The sequence below is a fragment of the Thalassophryne amazonica genome, chromosome 18, assembly GCF_902500255.1.
Source record: "Thalassophryne amazonica chromosome 18, fThaAma1.1, whole genome shotgun sequence".
Classification (NCBI taxonomy): Eukaryota; Metazoa; Chordata; class Actinopteri; order Batrachoidiformes; family Batrachoididae; genus Thalassophryne; species Thalassophryne amazonica.
This window is the reverse complement of record NC_047120.1, coordinates 30,744,862-30,765,553: the sequence shown is the minus strand read 5'-3', so window position 1 is coordinate 30,765,553 and position 20,692 is coordinate 30,744,862. Positions and strand designations below refer to the sequence as shown.

Here is a 20,692-nt window from a genome sequence, read left to right as displayed (position 1 = left end):
CCAGCCTCACAACCGCAGACCACGTGTAACCACACCAGCCCAGGACCTCCACATCCAGCATGTTCACCTCCAAGATCGTCTGAGACCAGCCACTCGGACAGCTGCTGGAACAATCGGTTTGCATAACCAAAGAATTTCTGCACAAACTGTCAGAAACCGTCTCAGGGAAGCTCATCTGCATGCTCGTCGTCCTCATCGGGGTCTCGACCTGACTCCAGTTCGTCGTCGTAACCGACTTGAGTGGACAAATGCTCACATTCGCTGGCGTTTGGCACGTTGGAGAGGTGTTCTCTTCATGGATGATGCGAAGGAGATGTGTTGCACTGCATGAGGCAAATGGTGGTCACACCAGATACTGACTGGTATCCCCCCCCAATAAAACAAAACTGCACCTTTCAGAGTGGCCTTTTATTGTGGGCAGTCTAAGGCACACCTGTGCACTAATCATGGTGTCTAATCAGCATCTTGGTATGGCACACCTGTGAGGTGGGATGGATTATCTCAGCAAAGGAGAAGTGCTCACTATTACAGATTTCGACTGGTTTGTGAACAATATTTGAGGGAAATGGTGATATTGTGTATGTGGAAAAAATTTTAGATCTTTGAGTTCATCTCATACAAAATGGGAGCAAAACCAAAAGTGTTGCGTTTATATTTTTGTTGAGTATAGTACAAAATATTTACAAATTTTACATTTTAAATTAAATTACAAATTAATATATTTAAATTGTAATGTTTTAATTTAAAATTATTGTATTCACAAGTATATACAGTGGTTCTTCGCTATATCGCGGTTCACCTTTCGCGGCCTCGCAGTTTTGTGGATTTTTTTTTTTTGTGCAATTTTGCATGCTTCTTTTTTTTAACAGCGCATTGTGTTCTGCGTCCTCATCAGGCGGGCCGGTCGGCATCACCGCGATTGCTCTCACTGCCTCTGATGCGCTTACGCTGCAGTGGGCCACTCACACTGCCCCACTGTCTGCTGTGCAGCGTTGCGGCCAAAATCTGGCAACAGGTCCAGAGACTACGCTCGCTGTTTTGATGCAGAGCGCTCCAGCAGCCCGCAAGGATAGAATTCTTGCGGAAAAATCCGCAGCACTGCATGGTCTCGGTAACTGCAGCAGCAGAGCTCCGTGGCCACTGAAAGAAGTTTATATGTTTTAAATGACTTGGATTCTTTGCGGGTCCCGTATCTGTCCCGCAACGGTAACACCGGAGGCAGTGAGCGAAAAAAGAGCACACGCATTGTGTTCTGCGTGTGTCTGTTTATAAGAATCTTCTCGGCCAGAAGAAAAAAAGAGCTTCAACAACTACCCATAACTGTGTTCTTCACTCGGAAAAAGACACCTGCATCGAGGTGTGACTCAGTGGAAAAACACGCTGCGGAGTGGCGCCAGGACGCCGAGGCGCTGTCAGAGGAACTGTGAAATACTGGTGAGTCACTATTAATAATTTCTTATGTGTCCAACCTCGTAGGTTGATCGTTACAATTAAATTCGTTAGTTCTAAAAGCCATCATAATTATTTATAGAAAAATGTGTATAAAGTGTGTAGTGAGGGGTTTTACAGCCTTAAAACATCTATAATAATTGTAAAAAAAATAATGCTGACTACGTCGCGGATTTCGCCTATCGCGGGCTATTTTTAGAACGTAACTCCCGCGATAAACAAGGGACCACTGTACATCATTATTTAGAAAACATGAAAGTATGATACTATTAATCAATGATGCATCATATATATAAATTGTATACCTACACAATTGTATAATATTTAGAATTTTGTTTTATATTACTGTAATATACCTTTAATTTAAGGAATTTATTTTTAAAAAGTAATTCATTTGGAAGCAGGGGAAAATGTTCCAGATTTTTCTGTAATGTGGACATTTTCAAAAAATTATTTTACAAATGTTTGTTGTGGAAGTGTTGATGTGATCAGTTATCTGAAAGGCAGCAAAGATTGTTACAGTAATCAAAATATTTTGCTACCAGCCACAGAGGCTGCATGGTCCAATTTTATGTCCTTCTAAAGTGGTGAGTTGGGTGTTACCCATCTGAGCCGGGCCTGGAGGGGGAGGTGTCAGAGGAGATGGAGGTGACTGAAGCCACTGACAGAGGCCTCTGGGAGGAGGGCATCGTGAAGGAGCGCACCATGGAGGGAGGACGGGGCCCCCGACGTTCATCTGCCGCCGGCTGACACAGCAGGGAAAAACAAAAACACGCATAAAAAACAAAACCTCAGTAACTTTTCAGGCTTTGAAAATACCTATATACGTGGTCTGTCCATAAATTAACAGTCCTTTTTATTTTTTTTAAAAACTATATGGATTTCATTCATATGTTTTTACGTCAGACATGCTTGAACCCTCGTGCGCATGCGTGAGTTTTTCCACGCCTGTCGGTGACGTCATTCGCCTGTGAGCACGCCTTGTGGAAGGAGTGGTCCCGCCCCCTCGTCGGATTTTCATTGTCTGGAAATGGCGGAATGAAAAGGACTTTTTTTCCATCAGAATTTTTTCAGAAGCTGTTAGAGACTGGCACCTAGAAACCATTCGAAAAATGTATCTGGGTTTCAGTGAAAATTTTACGGGCTTCACAGAGAATAAGGACTTTAACTACACCCCTTTAAGGACGGTCGGTGCGCCGCGCTGCGAGCTACGACGATGCGGCACAAACCACTGGATCATTTCTAAGCTGATGGCTCTGTGGATACGAGACCGTCGTGTGCTCTTTCTCTGGTTATCACAAGACCTGGACATCAGCCATTTTCCGGCAGATTTCACTTTTAACAAGAGATTTTGTCATGGAAAGCCGCGCGGAGGCTTCGCGCATCACAACCGATTCGCTGATGAAGCGAGACAAAGGAACACCTCTGTTTCGGAGTGTTAGAGGACAAGTTGGGACATGTCCAGCTCTCCACAAGTTCTTTTATACTCACTCGACTGGTAAGCACTGAAAGCTGAGATAGACATGTCCCAACTTGTCCTCTAACACTCCGAAACGGAGGTGTTCCTTTGTCTCGCTTCATCAGCGAATCAGTCGTGATGTGCGAAGCCTCCGCGCGGCTTTCCATGACAAAATCTCTTGTTAAAAGTGAAATCTGCCAGAAAATGGCTGATGTCCAGGTCTTGTGATAACCAGAGAAAGAGCACACGACGGCCTCGTATCCACAGAGCCATCAGCTTAGAAATGATCCAGTGGTTTGTGCCGCATCGTCGCAACTCGCAGCGCGGCGCACCGACCGTCCTTAAAGGGGTCCTTAAAGCTGTAGTTAAAGTCCTTATTCTCTGTGAAGCCCGTAAAATTTTCACTGAAAGTCAGATACATTTTTCGAATGGTTTCTAGGTGCCAGTCTCTAACAGCTTCTGAAAAAATTCTGATGGAAAAAAAGTCCTTTTCATTCCACCATTTCCAGACAATGAAAATCCGATGAGGGGGCGGGACCACTCCTCCCACAAGGCGTGCTCACAGGCGAATGACGTCACCGACAGGCGTGGAAAAACTCACGCATGCGCACGAGGGTTCAAGCATGTCTGACGTAAAAACATATGAATGAAATCAATATAGTTTTTGAAAAAAATAAAAAGGTACGATACTTTATGGACAGACCTCGTATAAATATACATATATATATATATATATATATATACACACACACACACACACACACACACACACACACACACACACACACACACACACACACACACACACACACACACACACACACACACACACACACACACACACACACACTTAGCTCTGGGTGGTGTAAACCAAACTTCAGATGACATCGTAGAACATCAAGCTAATTAAGTGCTTTGTCCGCAGACTGTGAAAACATATGACATTTTGTGCTGTGAAGAGTACAAACGATTTGTTAATAAATCTTACTGCTGAACACAATTTAGCTGCTTTCCTCGACAATGACAGACTAACGTTTAATATAAAAAATGTTATATAAAACAATGGAAAACAGAGCTACCTTCTTCACTGAATAGTACAGTCCATTCTTTCCTGTCCTTGGGAAACGCTTTTAAAGTGAATTTACACCTGCCAGTTGGCAGTCTGTTTGATGTGCTGATCTCTTGGTGCGACTCATAATTTACTTTATATGAAAGTCATTCAGTCAGGCAGGAGCTGGTTGAGTGAGTGAAATTGTGCTTCTTTAGCTCAGTGTCAAAATGCGTCTTTGCTGTGGGTGAAGTGTTCAGTCTATATCTGGGTGTGAATCTTTACCTTTGTAGAGAGTGAGACATCATGAGATGTTACTCAACATCAGTGTGAAGGGCAAAGCTGAAATTCTCCCATAAAAAAACCCAGCTAGTGACATTAAACTAACATACCATTCTGCATTTTCCACCTTAGGGGACAGGATGGGGCACCATATGGGCCCCTATCTTGATCTACAGTGTACAATCAAATGTGCAAGTGCATTTGGAGAGTGGCCAGCTCCACTTTGCAATCCGTGTCAAGCCACGACGTCATGCTACACGTGAATTCAACTTCTGGGTCCAAACAAATATTCGCGCAAAATATGATTGCAGCAATGACTGCATAGAAACTTTGTTTACTCTCAGAACATCCTTCTCTGGTGCCGCAGAACAGGTGAAGCAGGGGTTAAGAGAGGCGAACAGGGTTTTTGTCTGCTGACGTCTGTCCCGATGGAATATTCAAGGAGATGGTGCAGGTTTCCATGGAAAAGAAAAAGCCATATAAAGTGAAGGAAAAACGTGGATTAAAGGGTTTTGTTCAGTTTTCTGTCCTGCTGCACATAAACTTAGTCAAACACCTGTTCTTTACTTTTTAAAGGAGCAACTTGATTGAACAATGGACACAGGAATACCTAAAATGTGTTTTTCATGTGTGTTCACTAGCAAACATTTTAGGTCTGAACGATGGTTAATTAAACATAGCAATACACATACAGTGCCATAAAAACAGCAAACAATAATAAAAAAAACAACTCTGCACTCAATGGTATGGTACGATTCAGGTTAAGCATGGCTTGGCTTACATTTCTACTGCCAGCAGTACCCTTTGTTTGGTAGGTGGAGCATGGTAGACATCAAGATGCACGTCATCGTGTAAGCTGTTATGTGGCGCCAATTTAGGTCAGGTCAACTATACACCATTTACATAAGTTGTGCATTGTATTGGCTTTTTGTCCACACAGAGTCCACACAGTGTAATTTAACTTTTTTTTGTTTGTGTCTTGGTGGATCATTATTAGGATTTATTTTCTTCGCAAGCAGAATACTGAAGAGATGATGGATGGCTGAATGCTGGCGTGAATAAATGGAACGCTGTGATGCTTTCAGGTTTTAAAACATTTGTTCTTGTTGGTGGGACAAAGCGTTGGCGTCCTCGAGTTCAGGCTGAAAAACGCACCTGAAGCAGACAAACACTGAGGGACTTCTTTAACAATGCTGTGTTTATTCAGTAATTTCCACAATAAGGAATTAAAGTATTTTCAGATGTCTTCTTCCAAAATAAGGCCGTTTTGTGTCAATAACAGTTTTCATTTTATTTATGTCATGCCCATTCACAACATAAGTCACCCTAAGACATTTCACAAGGGTAAGATCAAACATTAACACTAGAACATGGAGAGAACTTGCAAACTCCACAGAGAAAAGACCAGGGGGAAGTGATCCCACAATATTCTTGTTGAGAGCCAACAGTGCTAACCACTAATCCACCATGCCGCCCCCAATGCAACATACAGTCTGGAAAATACACTACCTCATTTTAAGACTTTAATGTTTGGTTGTCTTTTGAGCAGGGTTGTAGGTCCAGTGGTTGTTGCGACCACCGGACTCTAAAATCTATATGGTTGATTAACTGGAACATTTCAGCCTCTGTATGTTTGACTTTTTTTTGTTCTTTCATTTTATTTGTCATTTTGCTACTGTTAGTTAGGCTAATGCAGATGGTCACGCCACTGAGTCATGTCTGCTTGAGGTTTCTTCCTTTACTCAAATCACCGTTGCAAGTTTTTTCTTACCACTTTTCCCAATGTGCTTGCTGAAGGGTAGGTAAGGTATGACCTTACTTGTGTGTACAAAAACAAAAGCAAAATTTAAATAAATTGAACTTAACTGGCCATCATACCAATGCACAACTAGGTGCAAAAATAATTTGTACATACACTGACTGGAAGGTGGATGCAAAAAAGACAAATTCTTCAATTGAAAACTAGCAATGACACAGTGTGTTGCTTTATACCAGGGCCCGGTTTCATAAAGCAGTCTAATCTTTTGGTCTACTAAGCTTACTTAGTCGACTAAGGTTAGTTGCCAACATTATCCGTCTAACCTCTGTTTCACATTGACAGCTAAACTTGTAGATTAGCCGTTTTATGTTGGTCGGTGATTTCCAGTCATAGCGGCCACGCGAGTGCCATTGCCAAGAAACACCTCCAATGCGCTGTTTTGTTTACTTCCAGGTTCGTCCATCTGTTACAAACATGGCTGGGTCCACCGCAGCAGAGGAGAAGCACTCCCAACCTCAGCGTCCGTAAACATCTTCAATAGATCATTCCAGTCCTGGAACACCCACTCCTGCCACGAGTCTCTCCTTCCTTCCTCCTCCATCAAGTGTGGTACATGATAGCCGCCTATTTTGAGGTAAGACACTAAAGTTTTGTCAGCTAAAATAAAATTAGCTTCCTCTGTACCAGGCTAAAAACATTAACCGACTAAGTGCTTTGTGCAATGACTAATGTCAAAAGATGAGTCAACTAAGTGAGTTTAGTCCACTAAACAAGATTAGACTGCTTCATGAAAGTGGACCCTGGTGTAAGACAGGACCTTTAGTGAGACTGGGGCTTAACAAAACGGGAGAAAGAAAAACTAATTTTAATGATATTTTCAGGTCAGATACACCAGTGCCCCCACAGACAGGGAACACACTGAGTTGCTCTTTTGTGGTAAATGTTCAACTACAAGTAAGTTCACTTACCAGTGTCTTTATTCCATACTGTTTCTCCACCTTCTCCCTCAGCTGCTTGAAACAGGCCTCCATGCGGTCGTGGAAAGGCCTCAGTGCCTCTGTAACCTTCTCTCCGTGGATACGCACTCCTTCGGCAAGATGTGGGATCTGGAGGAGCAAAACATGCTGGTGAGAAACTTTCCATCCAACAAACCAATGAGACATATCAATCTTCGGACATACCCATAATGCCCTTGTTGGTGTGTACTCTGCAAAGTCACCGTGTGTACAGCAGCATGTGCGTTTGCACAGAGTAGAGAGCATTTCACTCCCCATACAGGTGAGAGGAGACTATATTAGAGAAGGCTGTTGCCATGACACCACCAACACATGAAAAAAAAAGCATTCAGCCAGACCGAGCCGGTGGCGAGCTGGATGTGTGGGTATTCCTCTGCACCTGTGATGCACATAATGCAATGCACCTTTTCCAAAACAATGCAGCTTTTCACTCATTCCTCTTTGAAAGAGAGGATGAAAGTGCTCAAATTGCAGAAAAATACTAATTAGGAAACCTTAGTGCCACAGTTGTCATCAGTGGGCACTCCAGGCTAAATCTGGCAACAACAAGAAAGGCCATCCCTTGGAAACTGAGCATCTAGGTCTTTTTTCACCCCCTCTGCTGGTTGAAATTGCATTTTTTTTCTTTTTCTTAGTTATGTTGGTGCCAAATGTAATCTTTGGTTGTGGTGAAGCAGTGACAAATGGAATAATAACTCAACAGGAACCAACAAATGCATTTACAGTGAGCTGTGGTGATAACAGACCTTTTCTTTCCCATGGCAACAGCAAAAATATTCCCAGACTGTTTCATTGCTATGAGAGAGAAGTATGTTTAAAGGTGAAAGAAGAGTAGCTTATGTTTTTTTTTTTTTTTACTTGCAGCAAAGTAATACCAAGTAATAAATCACATTAATGCAGATTTTATTCAAACTTTTGTGCTTTTGTCCAATTTTGCACATTTAAAAACCAGGAAAAAAAACACTTAACTGAAGAGCAGATCTTTTGTCTCATCTCAGGTACAGTAGCTTATGGGTTCTAAATTCAGTGAATGAGTGGAAGAAAATAAGTGGGATGGGAGCAACAAATGCATTAAGCAGAGGTGCTAAAAGAAAAAAGTTGACATCACAATACACATCTCAAAAAGTTGTCAACTGACTGGTAATCGTCAAATCTAAAAGGATTTGATTTAAAATGAAATCTTGACTTAAAATCAACACTGTGATCTAGAGTCAAATATTGATTTCAATTACAATTTTTTATGAAAATACCATAAATGAGATAAATGATTGTTCTGCTTCAGTCTTGTTTGCAACTGTGCTTTTTGTGGAACCCCCTGTGTGTGTGTGTGGGTGTGTGTGTGTGTGTGTGTAAGGCTACACTGATCCGCATAGAATAGAATTAGCACATATTTAAATGACCCTGCATTCAACCTTTCATTTGAACCAGCAGGTGATCATGTTGAAATAACAGAATATGACGTGGAAGTAGGACCTGGAATGATTTTCTTTTTAATTGTAAATCAAATTATGCATTAACTCAGAACAATTAAACTACATGAAATTCATGAAGACTGAAAAGATTGTTAAAGTATTTCAAAAACCACAGCTAAAGCTTCGAGAATATTTTGAAAATCATGGTAAAATATCAATAATATACATTACACTAAAAAGCCACATATTCTTGTGTAAATTCCTGTAAATCCAGTCAAAGCCACAATGTCTTTTCCCATGAAAAAAGTCTACATTAATAAAAACTCATTTACACTCTTGTGTAAATTCATGTAAATCCATTCAAAGCCAGTCTTTTTTTCCCAATGAAAGAAAGTCTAGATTAATGAAAAAAGTCACATAATCTTGTTTAAAATCCTGTTTGGACAACACAATGTCTTACCGCTTTTTTCTCCTCGAAACTCCGCGGATCCAAGGACACTGATTTGTATCTACAGTAGTGTTCAGAATAATAGTAGTGCTATGTGACTAAAAAGATTAATCCAGGTTTTGAGTATATTTCTTATTGTTACATTGGAAACAAGATACCAGTAGATTCAGTAGATTCTCACAAATCCAACAAGACCAAGCATTCATGATATGCACACTAAGGCTATGAAATTGGGCTATTAGTAAAAAAAAAAAAAAAAAAAAAGTAGAAAAGGGGGTGTTCACAATAATAGTAGTGTGGTATTCAGTCAGTGAGTTTGTCAATTTTGTGGAACAAACAGGTGTGAATCAGGTGTCCCCTATTTAAGGATGAAGCCAGCACCTGTTGAACATGCTTTCTCTTTGAAAGCCTGAGGAAAATGGGACGTTCAAGACATTGTTCAGAAGAACAGCGTAGTTTGATTAAAAAGTTGATTGGAGAGGGGAAAACCTATACGCAGGTGCAAAAAAATTATAGGCATAGTGGTGCAAGCATCATGATATGGGCATGTTTCTCCTACTATGGTGTTGGGCCTATATATCGCATACCAGCTATCATGGATCAGTTTGGATATGTCAAAATACTTGAAGAGGTCATGTTGCTTTATGCTGAAGAAGACATGCCCTTGAAATGGGTGTTTCAACAAGACAATGACCCCAAGCACACCAGTAAACAAGCAAACTCTTGGTTCCAAACCAACAAAATTAATGCCTCGCAGATGTGAAGAAATCATGAAAAACTGTGGTTATACAACTAAATACTAGTTTAGTGATTCACAGGATTGCTAAAAAAGCAGTTTGAACATAATAGTTTTGAGTTTGTAGCGTCAACAGCAGATGCTACTATTATTGTGAACACCCCCTTTTCTACTTTTTTACTAATAGCCCAATTTCATAGCCTTAAGAGTGTGCATATCATGAATGCTTGGTCTTGTTGGATTTGTGAGAATCTACTGGTACCTTGTTTCCCATGTAAGAATAAGAAATATACCAAAAACTGGATTAAACTTTTTAGTCACATAGCACTACTACTATTCTGAACACTGCTGCGGTCTGATAAAACTAGCACGATGTCGTAAAAAAATAAAAAAAATAAAAAAAGGAACACTGTGCGATAGACATTTTAAAAACTCAGTGACGATCACAATTACAGAGTTAAACACTAACACACACCCCCCCAATGATGAAATCTGCCTAATTTTGCGGATCCGCAGAGTTTTCACAGCCCTGTTAAGTGGAAAGCACTACTTGATTGGCCATAAGAAGCGTATTACCTGCACCATCCATCAGAAACAGACTTGGTGCATAGTTGATGCAAAGGAGAGTGTAAATATGTTTTTAAAACCTGCACAGTGGCAGCATTGACTGACCGTGTGGTTATGAAACAGAGTGACATGGAAGAGACACCAACGACGATTTGTTTGAATAAATTGACTTGCTGCGTATCTGATGTGAAGGAGAGTGTCCATATGCTTTAAAAAAAAAATGCACTGAGGCACTGCTGGTGAAGCAGCAGCAAACACAGAGAAAGTGCTCCCTGTTCATTCTCTTGGCGCTGCACTGAGGAAGAACAGTGAGATGAAATGCACACTGTTTTGTGAGGCTTGTTTATCTGCTAGCAATTAATCCAAAAATTGCTTTGATCAAGTCTAATTCAAATTGCTTTGAGATGATACTTTAAAAAAAACTGCATAACTGTGATTTGTAGAAATATAAAGAAATGGGAGCAAATACAAAATTTTAAGACAAATCAAAGAGCTGTTTAAGTAGTTTGGAATGGAACTCAAATCTGGCAGGCCAGTCCAAGGTAGTGTGTGTGATAACCTCTACAACTCCTGATTCGCCTTTCTTCCTAATCTCAGAGGGTAAGATGCCCCAACAAAACAGCCTACAGCGACACAGGAACTCAGTACCGTGACGCAACACACCGTAATAACGCCAAATTGTGCGTGCTCGTCTTTATACATGTCTCAATGCACGGGTCTTTCTACCAAAAGAAGAATGACTAATGTACAAATTCACATCCATCACCTCGCCGGCTGCCTAGTCAGATGTCCGCTGTTCCTCAGCCGTGTGTATTACAACGCAGTCAAACGCTAAATTGAGGAGTGAGGAGAAGGTCTTGAGGAGAAATAGCGCGGATTTATCTCAGTGCCCTGAATCCAGAATGAGCGAATCGGTGAATGTTAGTTACTGTGCTGCATATCAAAGCTCTGCTGCAGGAAGATAAATGAGAAAAGGCTACACACACACACCATTCGAGGATTTCCCCAGATATTGAGCACCTCCATCCTTGCCGCTGAGACCTCTTGAAAAAGAGAGGATGAAGGGAGTCTGGCAGAAAGGGTGAAGGGGAGAAAGAATGAAAGAGAAGCAAAATGTGAGGGTGGGGGTATGAGAGAGTGAAAGTGGGTAACGGTAGGAGTAATGAGTTGGTGGAAGGATGAAGAAGTGAATACAGAATGAAGATAAAGATTAGAAATGAGGAGCGCAAGCAGCGTGAGTGAAAGCCCAGGCAGGATTCACGTCTCCCAGGATACCCACATCTTTTTATAGACCTTAGAATGATTGAGTGGCGGCATGGCAACAAAATTCTGCTTGCTGGTTGCGCGGAGATAAGCCCATTGTGGCAGACACGGAGGCTCACACACTGAGCACTTTAATTACAGTATACTTTTCTTCTGCAAAAGTTGCCGTTCCTTTCCAGCACTTTAACTGGACTTACATTTGGAGATGCTTCCTCAACTGAGGCTCATGTGACTGTCATACAGCAACTGATTAGACGTCTGAGAGTTGGTACCAGTTAGTGTGTAATGTAGTCTGTGTGCAAATAAAAAATTCAAGTGCACCACTTTTTTCAAAGTGCCAAAAGACAGAAGGCTCTCTTGCTACAGCGACAGTCAAAAAAATTCCTTATAATGAGCAAAATCAAAATCTTGGACTCAACTGATGCAAGGTCATTTGAGGTAAGATTTGACCTGGAAGTGCAGGTGCTCGATGTTGTACTTACGTAGGATTTTGACGTTTTTGTACTTTACTACATTATTTACATTTCTGGCGACTTTCACTTTTACTTCACTGCATTTCTTCAATAAATTGTATACTTTTACTCTGATACATTTCCCTGAACCATCTTCGTTACCCGTTACTACAATATAAAAGTAGAAGAAATTTGATTGGGCACAGCCTGTTTGCAGAGGGGAAAGCAGCGGTGTGCCGTACCGGGAAGAGACGTCCACCTTTCACCCCTGCAACAAGTGCCGTGTTTGACATAAAACAAGTTTAAAAGACAATAATTAAATAAATAAATAAATACAAAAACAACAACAACAAAAAAAAATAGTAATGATAATAATAATAAAAGATGACACGCCCCCATCTGTGCTTTGGACTCCAAACGCGCACATGCCGACACACACACACACACACACACACACACACATACACGGATCGGCTCATCGGCTCCCGCTGGAGTTAACACACACTTAAATGACATGTCACACTGAAATCATAACTGAACTGAACTGAACTCATAACAATTACCAATGAGCCACTGGGATTACTTTGTGCACTTCCGTGACCGGTTTCAAAGTATACGGCATTCACAGCAAACCGCTATGGAGACCGAAAACAAGGTACTCGTGAGTACTCGGGTGTTTCTGACAGGTGACGTAGTTACTAGAAGCATCCCAGCATGTGCTTCAATGAGCTGAGGCACAGAATAATTCCAAAGTTTACACATGTGTGATGTTGTGTTATGACGACTCGCTTTTAAGTGATAACTCTTCATTTTGATGCAGTCACGGTAAAAGCACCAGCTGTGAGAAGGTTTTGTGCACCTACAGCAATTAGACAAATGCAGCCTGTTAAAAACACTAATAAGTGTTGTATATAAGTGTGAAAAATCTATAAATATATGTATCTGTGCCATTGCGGAAGCATTCCACATCCAGTAAGTCGTAATAAACAGCTGACTGTCAGCGTTCAAGTGGACGCTGGAGTGTGATGATTGTGGCATTCAGGGTCCTAAAACAACGCTTTACATCAGCCCCGGTGCTGCTCCTTCCTGACCCCGCTCGGCAGTTTGTGGTCGAGGTCGATGCTTCTGACGTTGGCGTGGGAGCCATTCTGTCACAGATGTGTCCCACTGACAGAAGGCTACACCTGTGTGCCTATCTGTCTCGTAAGTTAACTGCAGCAGAACGCAATTACAGCATCGGCGACTGGGAACTGCTGGCGGTAAAGGTGGCCTTGGAGGAGTGGTGGCATTGGCTCGAGGGGGCACAGATGCCATTTCTAGTCTACACTGATCATAAGAATTTGGCTTATTTACGCACGGCTAAGCGCCTCAATGCCCGCCAGGCCCGTTGGGCGATATTTTTCAGTCGCTTCGACTTTGTCATCACCTATCGGCCCGGTTCTAAGAACGGAAAACCTGACGCATTGTTTAGACAGTATGATGGTCCTAATGCCCCGGTAGAGCCTGGTAATATCCTACCTCCATCTTGTTTTATCTCTGCCATCACCTGGGAAATTGAGACTCGGGTAAGGTCCGCACTTGTTAATGAATCTATTCCCGCCGAATGTCCTTCGGGGAAATTGTTTGTCCCAGGAGCCCTCAGGGGGGAGGTCATTGATTGGGGGCATAGCAGTCGGTTTTCCTGCCATCCAGGAATTAAGAAAACCATGTTTGTTGTGCAGCAACGGTTTTGGTGGCCTCGTATGGAAACTGATATTGCAGAGTTTGTAAATGCCTGTCAAGTTTGTGCCATGCACAAGTCTACCACACGACCTCCTATGTATGTTGTTGCCTCTGTCAATTCCCAAACAGCCTTGGACTCACATTTCCATAGATTTTGTCACTGGCCTTCCGCCATCTAATGGACACATGGTAATCCTAACAGTAGTAGATCGTTTGTCAAAGATGTGTCATTTTGTGCCTCTGTCTAAGTTACCATCTGCTAAGGAACTCGCTGAAATCATGCTTACTCATGTGTTCTGTCTTCATGGTTTTCCACAGGACATTGTTTCAGACCGGGGTCCTCAGTTTGTGTCGGGTTTCTGGAGGGAGTTCTGCCGTCTCCTCGGGGCCACATCCAGTCTCACATCTGGGTACCATCCTCAAGCTAACGGTCAGACTGAACGCTTTAATCATGAATTGGAAAAGTGTCTCAGAATTTTATGTTCTCAACATCCTTCCACTTGGGTATCTCAGCTATCTTGGATTGAGTTAGCACATAATAGTCTGCCTTCTGCTTCATCTGGGTATTCTCCGTTTCATGTAGTTTTTGGCCATCAACCATCTGTTTCCACCCGTTAGCCTGCATTCCCCGGTTCCCTCGACCCTCAGTCTGATCGTTGGCTGCCAGCGAACCTGGGAGAAGGCTCGTCGAGCCCTTGGTCGTTCTTCCATTTTGTATAAAGCCGCAGCAGACCACAAGAGATCAATCGCTCCTGCCTATTCTGCAGGCCAAAAGGTTTGGTTGTCTACGCGCCACTTATCTCTCCATGGGGTTCCACAAAAATTGGCTCCCAGGTTTGTTGGTCCCTTCTCCGTATCCAAGGTTATCAACTCCGTTTCCGTTCGTTTCCGGTTGCCCCCATCCATGCGCATTCATCCCACATTTCATGTTAGCAATATCAAACCTTTCCGGTCTAGTTCTTTGTTAAAACAGTGTAACAGCCGTTTTAACCCACGTCAGCTGTTTATCTTATTAAGGGATTATTATTATTCAACAATAATTCTCTTTTAAAAAGTTCCTTATAGAGATTGACAGTTTTATGACATTTGAGAGAGTCTACAAGCTTAATACTGATTATATATTGTTTAAATTCTGCCAGAAGTCTGTCTAAATTGGGTGTTAAAACAGTTGCTGTGCGCATCCGCACCCACACCCACACCGGCATTGTCAAAGTAAAAAAAAAAAAAAGTACTTTCATTGAAAGCTCCATTAAAAAGAACACAAAACAAAAGATGAAAAAAACAAAAACATTACACTCACCCCAGTGTAAAGATTTCCAAATTAGTCCACAACAAAAAGAAGCCCCGACGCATGTGTCATGTGCGCGTGATAGCAACTGTGACTGCCAGCCACGGAACGGTCCACTCGTAGTCACTCAGATCCACAGCCAAAAATCATTTTCAAGTTCCACTCGGTCAGAGAATAATGTCCACTCGGTCAGAGAATAATGTCCAGGTCCACTCGCTCTCAGGTTCTGATCGTGCGTGCATAATGTCTGATCGCAGCTCTGCCTTCAACTCAACTTCTTTCAGGATCGTGGCACATTAGATAGTCCTTTATCTCCTGAAAATAGCATCTTATGAGTTTTTCCAATACGAGACATACATCTGCGTGTCCAGGCACAAAAAGTAGCATCATGACACTAAGTTCCATAATCCAACAGACTATGAAAAAGTTAAGCGTTTCGTGGTGATGTGTGTCATCTCCTCTGTAAATCGAGCCACTGCTTTCAAAGAAAAGCTCTGAAGCTTCATTATCAGCCATAACCTCATTCTTTTGCTCTGTCTGTCTCTGTCTGGGATGTTTCTGTTTTGCTCTTAACTACGTCACACGCAGAGAAATGCAGAGAATTGCTGATTGAGATGTTTTCCAGAAATGCACCTGTTACCTCGCTTCGGGAGAGGAATAAAAAACATCAGAAACCACTAATTATGAGCGCATGTGCGCAGGGAGATTTACAATCATGAGTACTTTGATGCTGTGTTGCTAACTGGGACATTAAAACACATGCGACATGTCCTTTAAGGGGAAAACTTCAGTGTGGCTTTTCCTCGGAGAAGCGGTGCGTAAAAGCGTAAAAAGCGCTGTGTTTGATTGCTTTGCAGTGGTTGGTGGTGGTGATGCTTGCATTGTTTTTTTTTTTGTTTGTTTGTTTTACTTTTCCTTAAATATGGCACAACTGTGTAGCTATAAATGAATGTTCTCTTTGACACAAGCCTGACTGTTGTGTTTAACAGAAATGTGTGTGTGGGTCTTCCAGGAAAAAGACTGTATATCTTCAGAAAAAGAAAGGCAACTTTATTTACAGCCATTTCTATCCACCTCTTGCTCACTCATCCCGTCACCAACACCAACTGCTCCACCAGAGTTGGATCTAGCCTTTTATAGCGGGTGAGGCCCCCTCCTGGTTTCTCTAGACACCACAATGGCTTTCTCTTCGTGTCGCTGTTTCAATCTCCACTCGTTTTGGATTTTACTTTTACTCAAAACTTTTACTTAATGTACATTTTATATAAGAAATTTACTTTTGATACTTAAGTACAGTAAATGTCAAATACTTTAAGACTTTTACTCAAGTAATATTTTTTAAAGAAGACTTTAACTTTTACCAAAGTAATTTTATGGTAAGATACTTGTACTATCACTATGAGGTACTTTATACAAAACTGCCACTAACTCAAAGCTAACTTCCGCTCTAATCAAAAGCTCATAAACATTATGACTGATTAATTGATTGATAGAGGGGCTTTAATGAACATGTACAAACTGTAAGTAAGACAATAGGATCTTAAAAATGTATGCAAATAAAACTTGTGGAAAATACCCATACAGATCTGGCTGTATCTGCTGTGGCGACCCAGAACGAAACGCGAGCAGCTGAATGGACAACAACAATTAAACAACTGCAAATTATAAAGAAGACAATGCTCATACGGCTGAGGGTATTTTAGCATTGCATTATATTTTAAGGAACAAGGGACTGAAGATGGACAGCAAGAAAGAGGTTCTGACATCATCTATTTGAGAGATGGTTAACATGAGAAGATTTGACTTTCACCAGAGCGAAATTAACAAAAAAGCAACAGTTAGACATGTCATCAAAACATTATTATCTCATCAAAATGCAACTGCTCAAATGTGTGGCTAGAAACGCACTGAGGGAAATTAGCAAAACCAAACATCAGGCAAAGGGTGAACATCACTCAAGCAGCAATAGAAAGAATTCAAAGCCTGTTTTAATGAGCCTGTTATGAAAATAGTCTAAATTAAGACCAGAATTTTAAACATGAGGAAGGTGAATATTTAAATTAAAAACACAAGTTGTGATGTTGTAACTATCACAACTGATAGTTACGACATTCAAACGCACACTTATGTTTTCAGTTTGTCCAGCACATTCAAAAAGCATTTATGCCATATGTGTTACATATTTTAGATATGATTTCCATTTCCATTTTCAATCAGTTAAATAGAACCTTTCTGGCAACGTAAAATAAGGTATTTAGGCATGTGTGACCTTGGTGTGAATTTTTAAATTAGTATTTAAAAGTGCTTATTTTAAAATTGTAGTTTGTGTTCAAGCAACAAATGTCTGTCATGCGTTTTTCTATGAACATTTATTTATTTTAAGTGCAACAAACAAGAAAAAAATAGAGGAAATAAAAAATAATACAGGTGGCTCGTCATGCATTATTATAAAGGATATATCCATTTTAAATCACTATTTCATATTTACCTCTGCCAAGGTGGAACTGTTTTCACTAGCATTTCTGTTTGCAGGATAACTCACAAAGTAATGAAGGGATTTCTATTAAATTTTGTAAGCAGATACATAGTATTCTGGGACACAAGAGAATTTTGGAGATGATCTAAAATATATTCTAGAACTGAGATCCACAAAAATGTTTGGAACACAGCAACACTGAACTCAAAAAAAAAATGTGTGGATGTTGATGAAATGGACAATGTCCTTGAAAATCAAGGCTTTTTATTTTGACTTTGATGCATTCATTGAAAAGTGGTTTCCACATCCACTTGGTACATTTAGAACAAATAAGAATTTAAGCTGCAGATGTGGGACAGAAGATATAAACATGCTGGAGTTTCACTTAAATAAACCTTAACAAATCTAGTGTTTGGCAGCTGTGCTGATAACTGACGATCTCATTTTTGGCACAAAGACACTCAGATAAAGCTGTAAACAAAGTGCTGTGATGGGACATAGGAGTGTAAATCAACAATTTTACTCAAATAATTCAACCAACAGATGCATTTAAACAGAGTTCAAACATCCAATTTTATGTTAATTCAGCAAGAATTTCAGCAGTCTGTTCTGATCTACAAATCAAAAGTCGATTTGGATTTGTCATCTGTAGCAGTTTTGTACTTTATACAGTAAACGTGAAGACGTGTAAAACTTGCAGCATGAAAGTGGAACGAAGCATTACTATGGATATTCACAGACCAGGGTTACAATAACTGCACCTGCACGCACACATGGACACAGTATTGCCAGTTTTCTTTAGACAAGTCAGAGAATGGATACATGAACATTTTCAAATCGCTGAATATGTTTTGTACTTTATTAACATCAATTATCAAGAAATAAATGGAAAATGGACTGCATTTAAAAAGCGCTTTTCCATCTGCATAAGACACTCAAAGTGCTTTACAATAATGCCTCACATTCACCCCAATGTCAGGGTGCTGCCATACAAGGTGCTCACTACACACCGGGAGCAACTAGGGGATTAAGGACCTTGCCCAAGGGCCCTTAGTGATTTTCCGGTCAGGCTGGGATTTGAACCGAAGATCCTCTAGTCTCAAGCCCAATGCTTAACCACTAGATCATCACCTCCTCTTCTTTCATCAAAACATCAAATCTAGACATGCATCTCGGATGGACTTTTTGGCAAATTACAGCTGAACCTTCAGGTCTTCTTTTTAAGAAAATCCTGCTCTATACCACTTCATCATGAAGCTGTATAACTGGGGATACAAAATGAAAAGCTTGCATTGTGCACAATTTCTCCAATCACAGCCACAGAAGCCTATAACTTATTCTGGGTTGTCTCATCCACAACTACCACAAAAGACTCCAAGCTGTCAATGATGTTAAAGGGAGCAATACACGGTATTAAGAACAGGGGTATGTACAGTAGGGCCAAAAAAGTATTTAGTCAGTCCCTGATTGTGCAAGTTCTCCTACTTAGAAAGATGAGAGAGGTGTGTAATTTTCAACATAGGTACACCTCAACTATGAGAGACAAAATAAAAAAAAAAATCCAGAAAATCACATTGTAGGATTTTTAAAGAATTTATTTGTAAATTATGGTGGAAAATAAGTATTTGGTCACCCACAAACAAGCAAGATTTCTGGCTCTCACAGACCTGTAACTTCTTCTTTAAGAAGCTCTTCTGTCCTCCATCTGTTACCTGTATTAATAGCACCTGTTGAAACTCCTTATCTGTATAAAAGACACCTATCCACAGCCTCAAACAGTCAGACTCCAAACTCAACCATGGCCAAGAACAAAGAGCTGTCGAAGGACACCAGGAAGAAAATTGTAGATGTGCACTAGGCTGGGAAGAGTGAATCTACAATAGTCAAGCAGGTTGGTGTGAATAAATCAATTGTGGGAGCAATTGTAAGAAAATGGAAGAAGACCATTGATAATCTCCCTCGATCTGGGGCTGCACGCAAGATGTCATCCTGTGGGGTCAAAATGATCATGAGAACGGTGAACAAAAATCCAAGAACTACACGGAAGGACCTGATGAATGACCTGAAGAGAGCTGGGACCAAAGTAACAAAGGCTACACACTACGCAGAGAGGGAATCAAATCCTGCAGTGCCAGGCGTGTCCCCCTGCTTAAGCCAGTACGTGTCCAGGCCCGTCTGAAGTTTGCCAGAGACCATATGGATGATCCAGAAGAGGACTGGGAGAATATCATGTGGTCAGATGAAACCAAAATAGAAATTTTTGGTAAAAACTCAACTTGTCGTGTTTGGAAGAAGAAGAATGCTGAGTTGCATTCCAAGAACACCATACCTACTGTGAAGCATGGGGGGTGGAAACATCATGTTTTGGGGCTGTTTTTCTCCAAAGGGGACAGGACCACTGAGCTGTATTAAGGGAAGAATGAACGGGGCCATGTATCGTGACATTTTAAGCCAAAACCTCCTTCCTTCAGTGACAGCATTGAAGATGCAACGTGGCTGGGTCTTCCAGCATGACAATGATCCCAAACACACCGCTCAGGCAACAAAAGAGTGGCTCCGTAAAAAGCATTTCAAGGTCCTGGAGTGGCCAACCCAGTCTCCAGACCTCAACCCCATAGAAAATTTGTGGAGGGAGTTGAAAGTCCATGTTACCCAGCGACAGCCCCAAAGCATCATTGCTCTAGAGGAGATCTGCATGGAGGAATGGGCCAAAATACCAGCTACAGTGTGTGCAAACATGGTGAAGACTTACAGGAAATGTTTGACCTCTGTCATTGCCAACAAAGATTATGTTACAAAGTGTTGAGTTGAACTTTTGTTACTGACCAAATACTTATTTTCCACCATAATTTACAAATAAGTTCTTTAAAAATCCTACAATGTGATTTCCTGGATTTTTTTTCTCATTTTGTCTCTCATAGTTGAAGTGGACCTATGATGAAAATTACAGACCTCTCTCATCTTTCTAAGTAGGAAAACCTGCACAATCAGGGACTGACTAAATACTTTTTGGCCCCACTGTACACGTTTTAGCACAACCGTATATGTTTTGAAAGCTGTAAAATCATTCTGCTGAACGTGGCTCTTTGTGTTGTCCGTGGAAATGTGACGTCATTTGTACATCAGAGCCTCCAATCCACAGAAGACCAATGGATTAAGCGATATTTGCCACCAGACTCAATCCATCATAGTCTGACAACACCATAAATACACATGGAGTGTGTAGTAGAGAGACAAAGAAGAGAGTGCATTCAGAGTGTCGTGGGTGGAGCAGAGTAGCAGAAGTGATTTTTGTTCAAAGGGTATCTGCGAGAA

General features: G+C 41.1%; 1 protein-coding gene across 1 annotated transcript in view; it reads right to left on the bottom strand.

Moving 5' to 3' along the window:
• Positions 1-20,692, bottom strand: part of dock1 (dedicator of cytokinesis 1) — an 815,700-nt gene that overhangs the window by 15,130 nt on the left and 779,878 nt on the right. Inside the window, 2 exon segments of the mRNA XM_034193753.1 lie at positions 2,053-2,195; positions 6,966-7,103. Coding sequence (XP_034049644.1) covers positions 2,053-2,195; positions 6,966-7,103 — 281 coding nt within the window.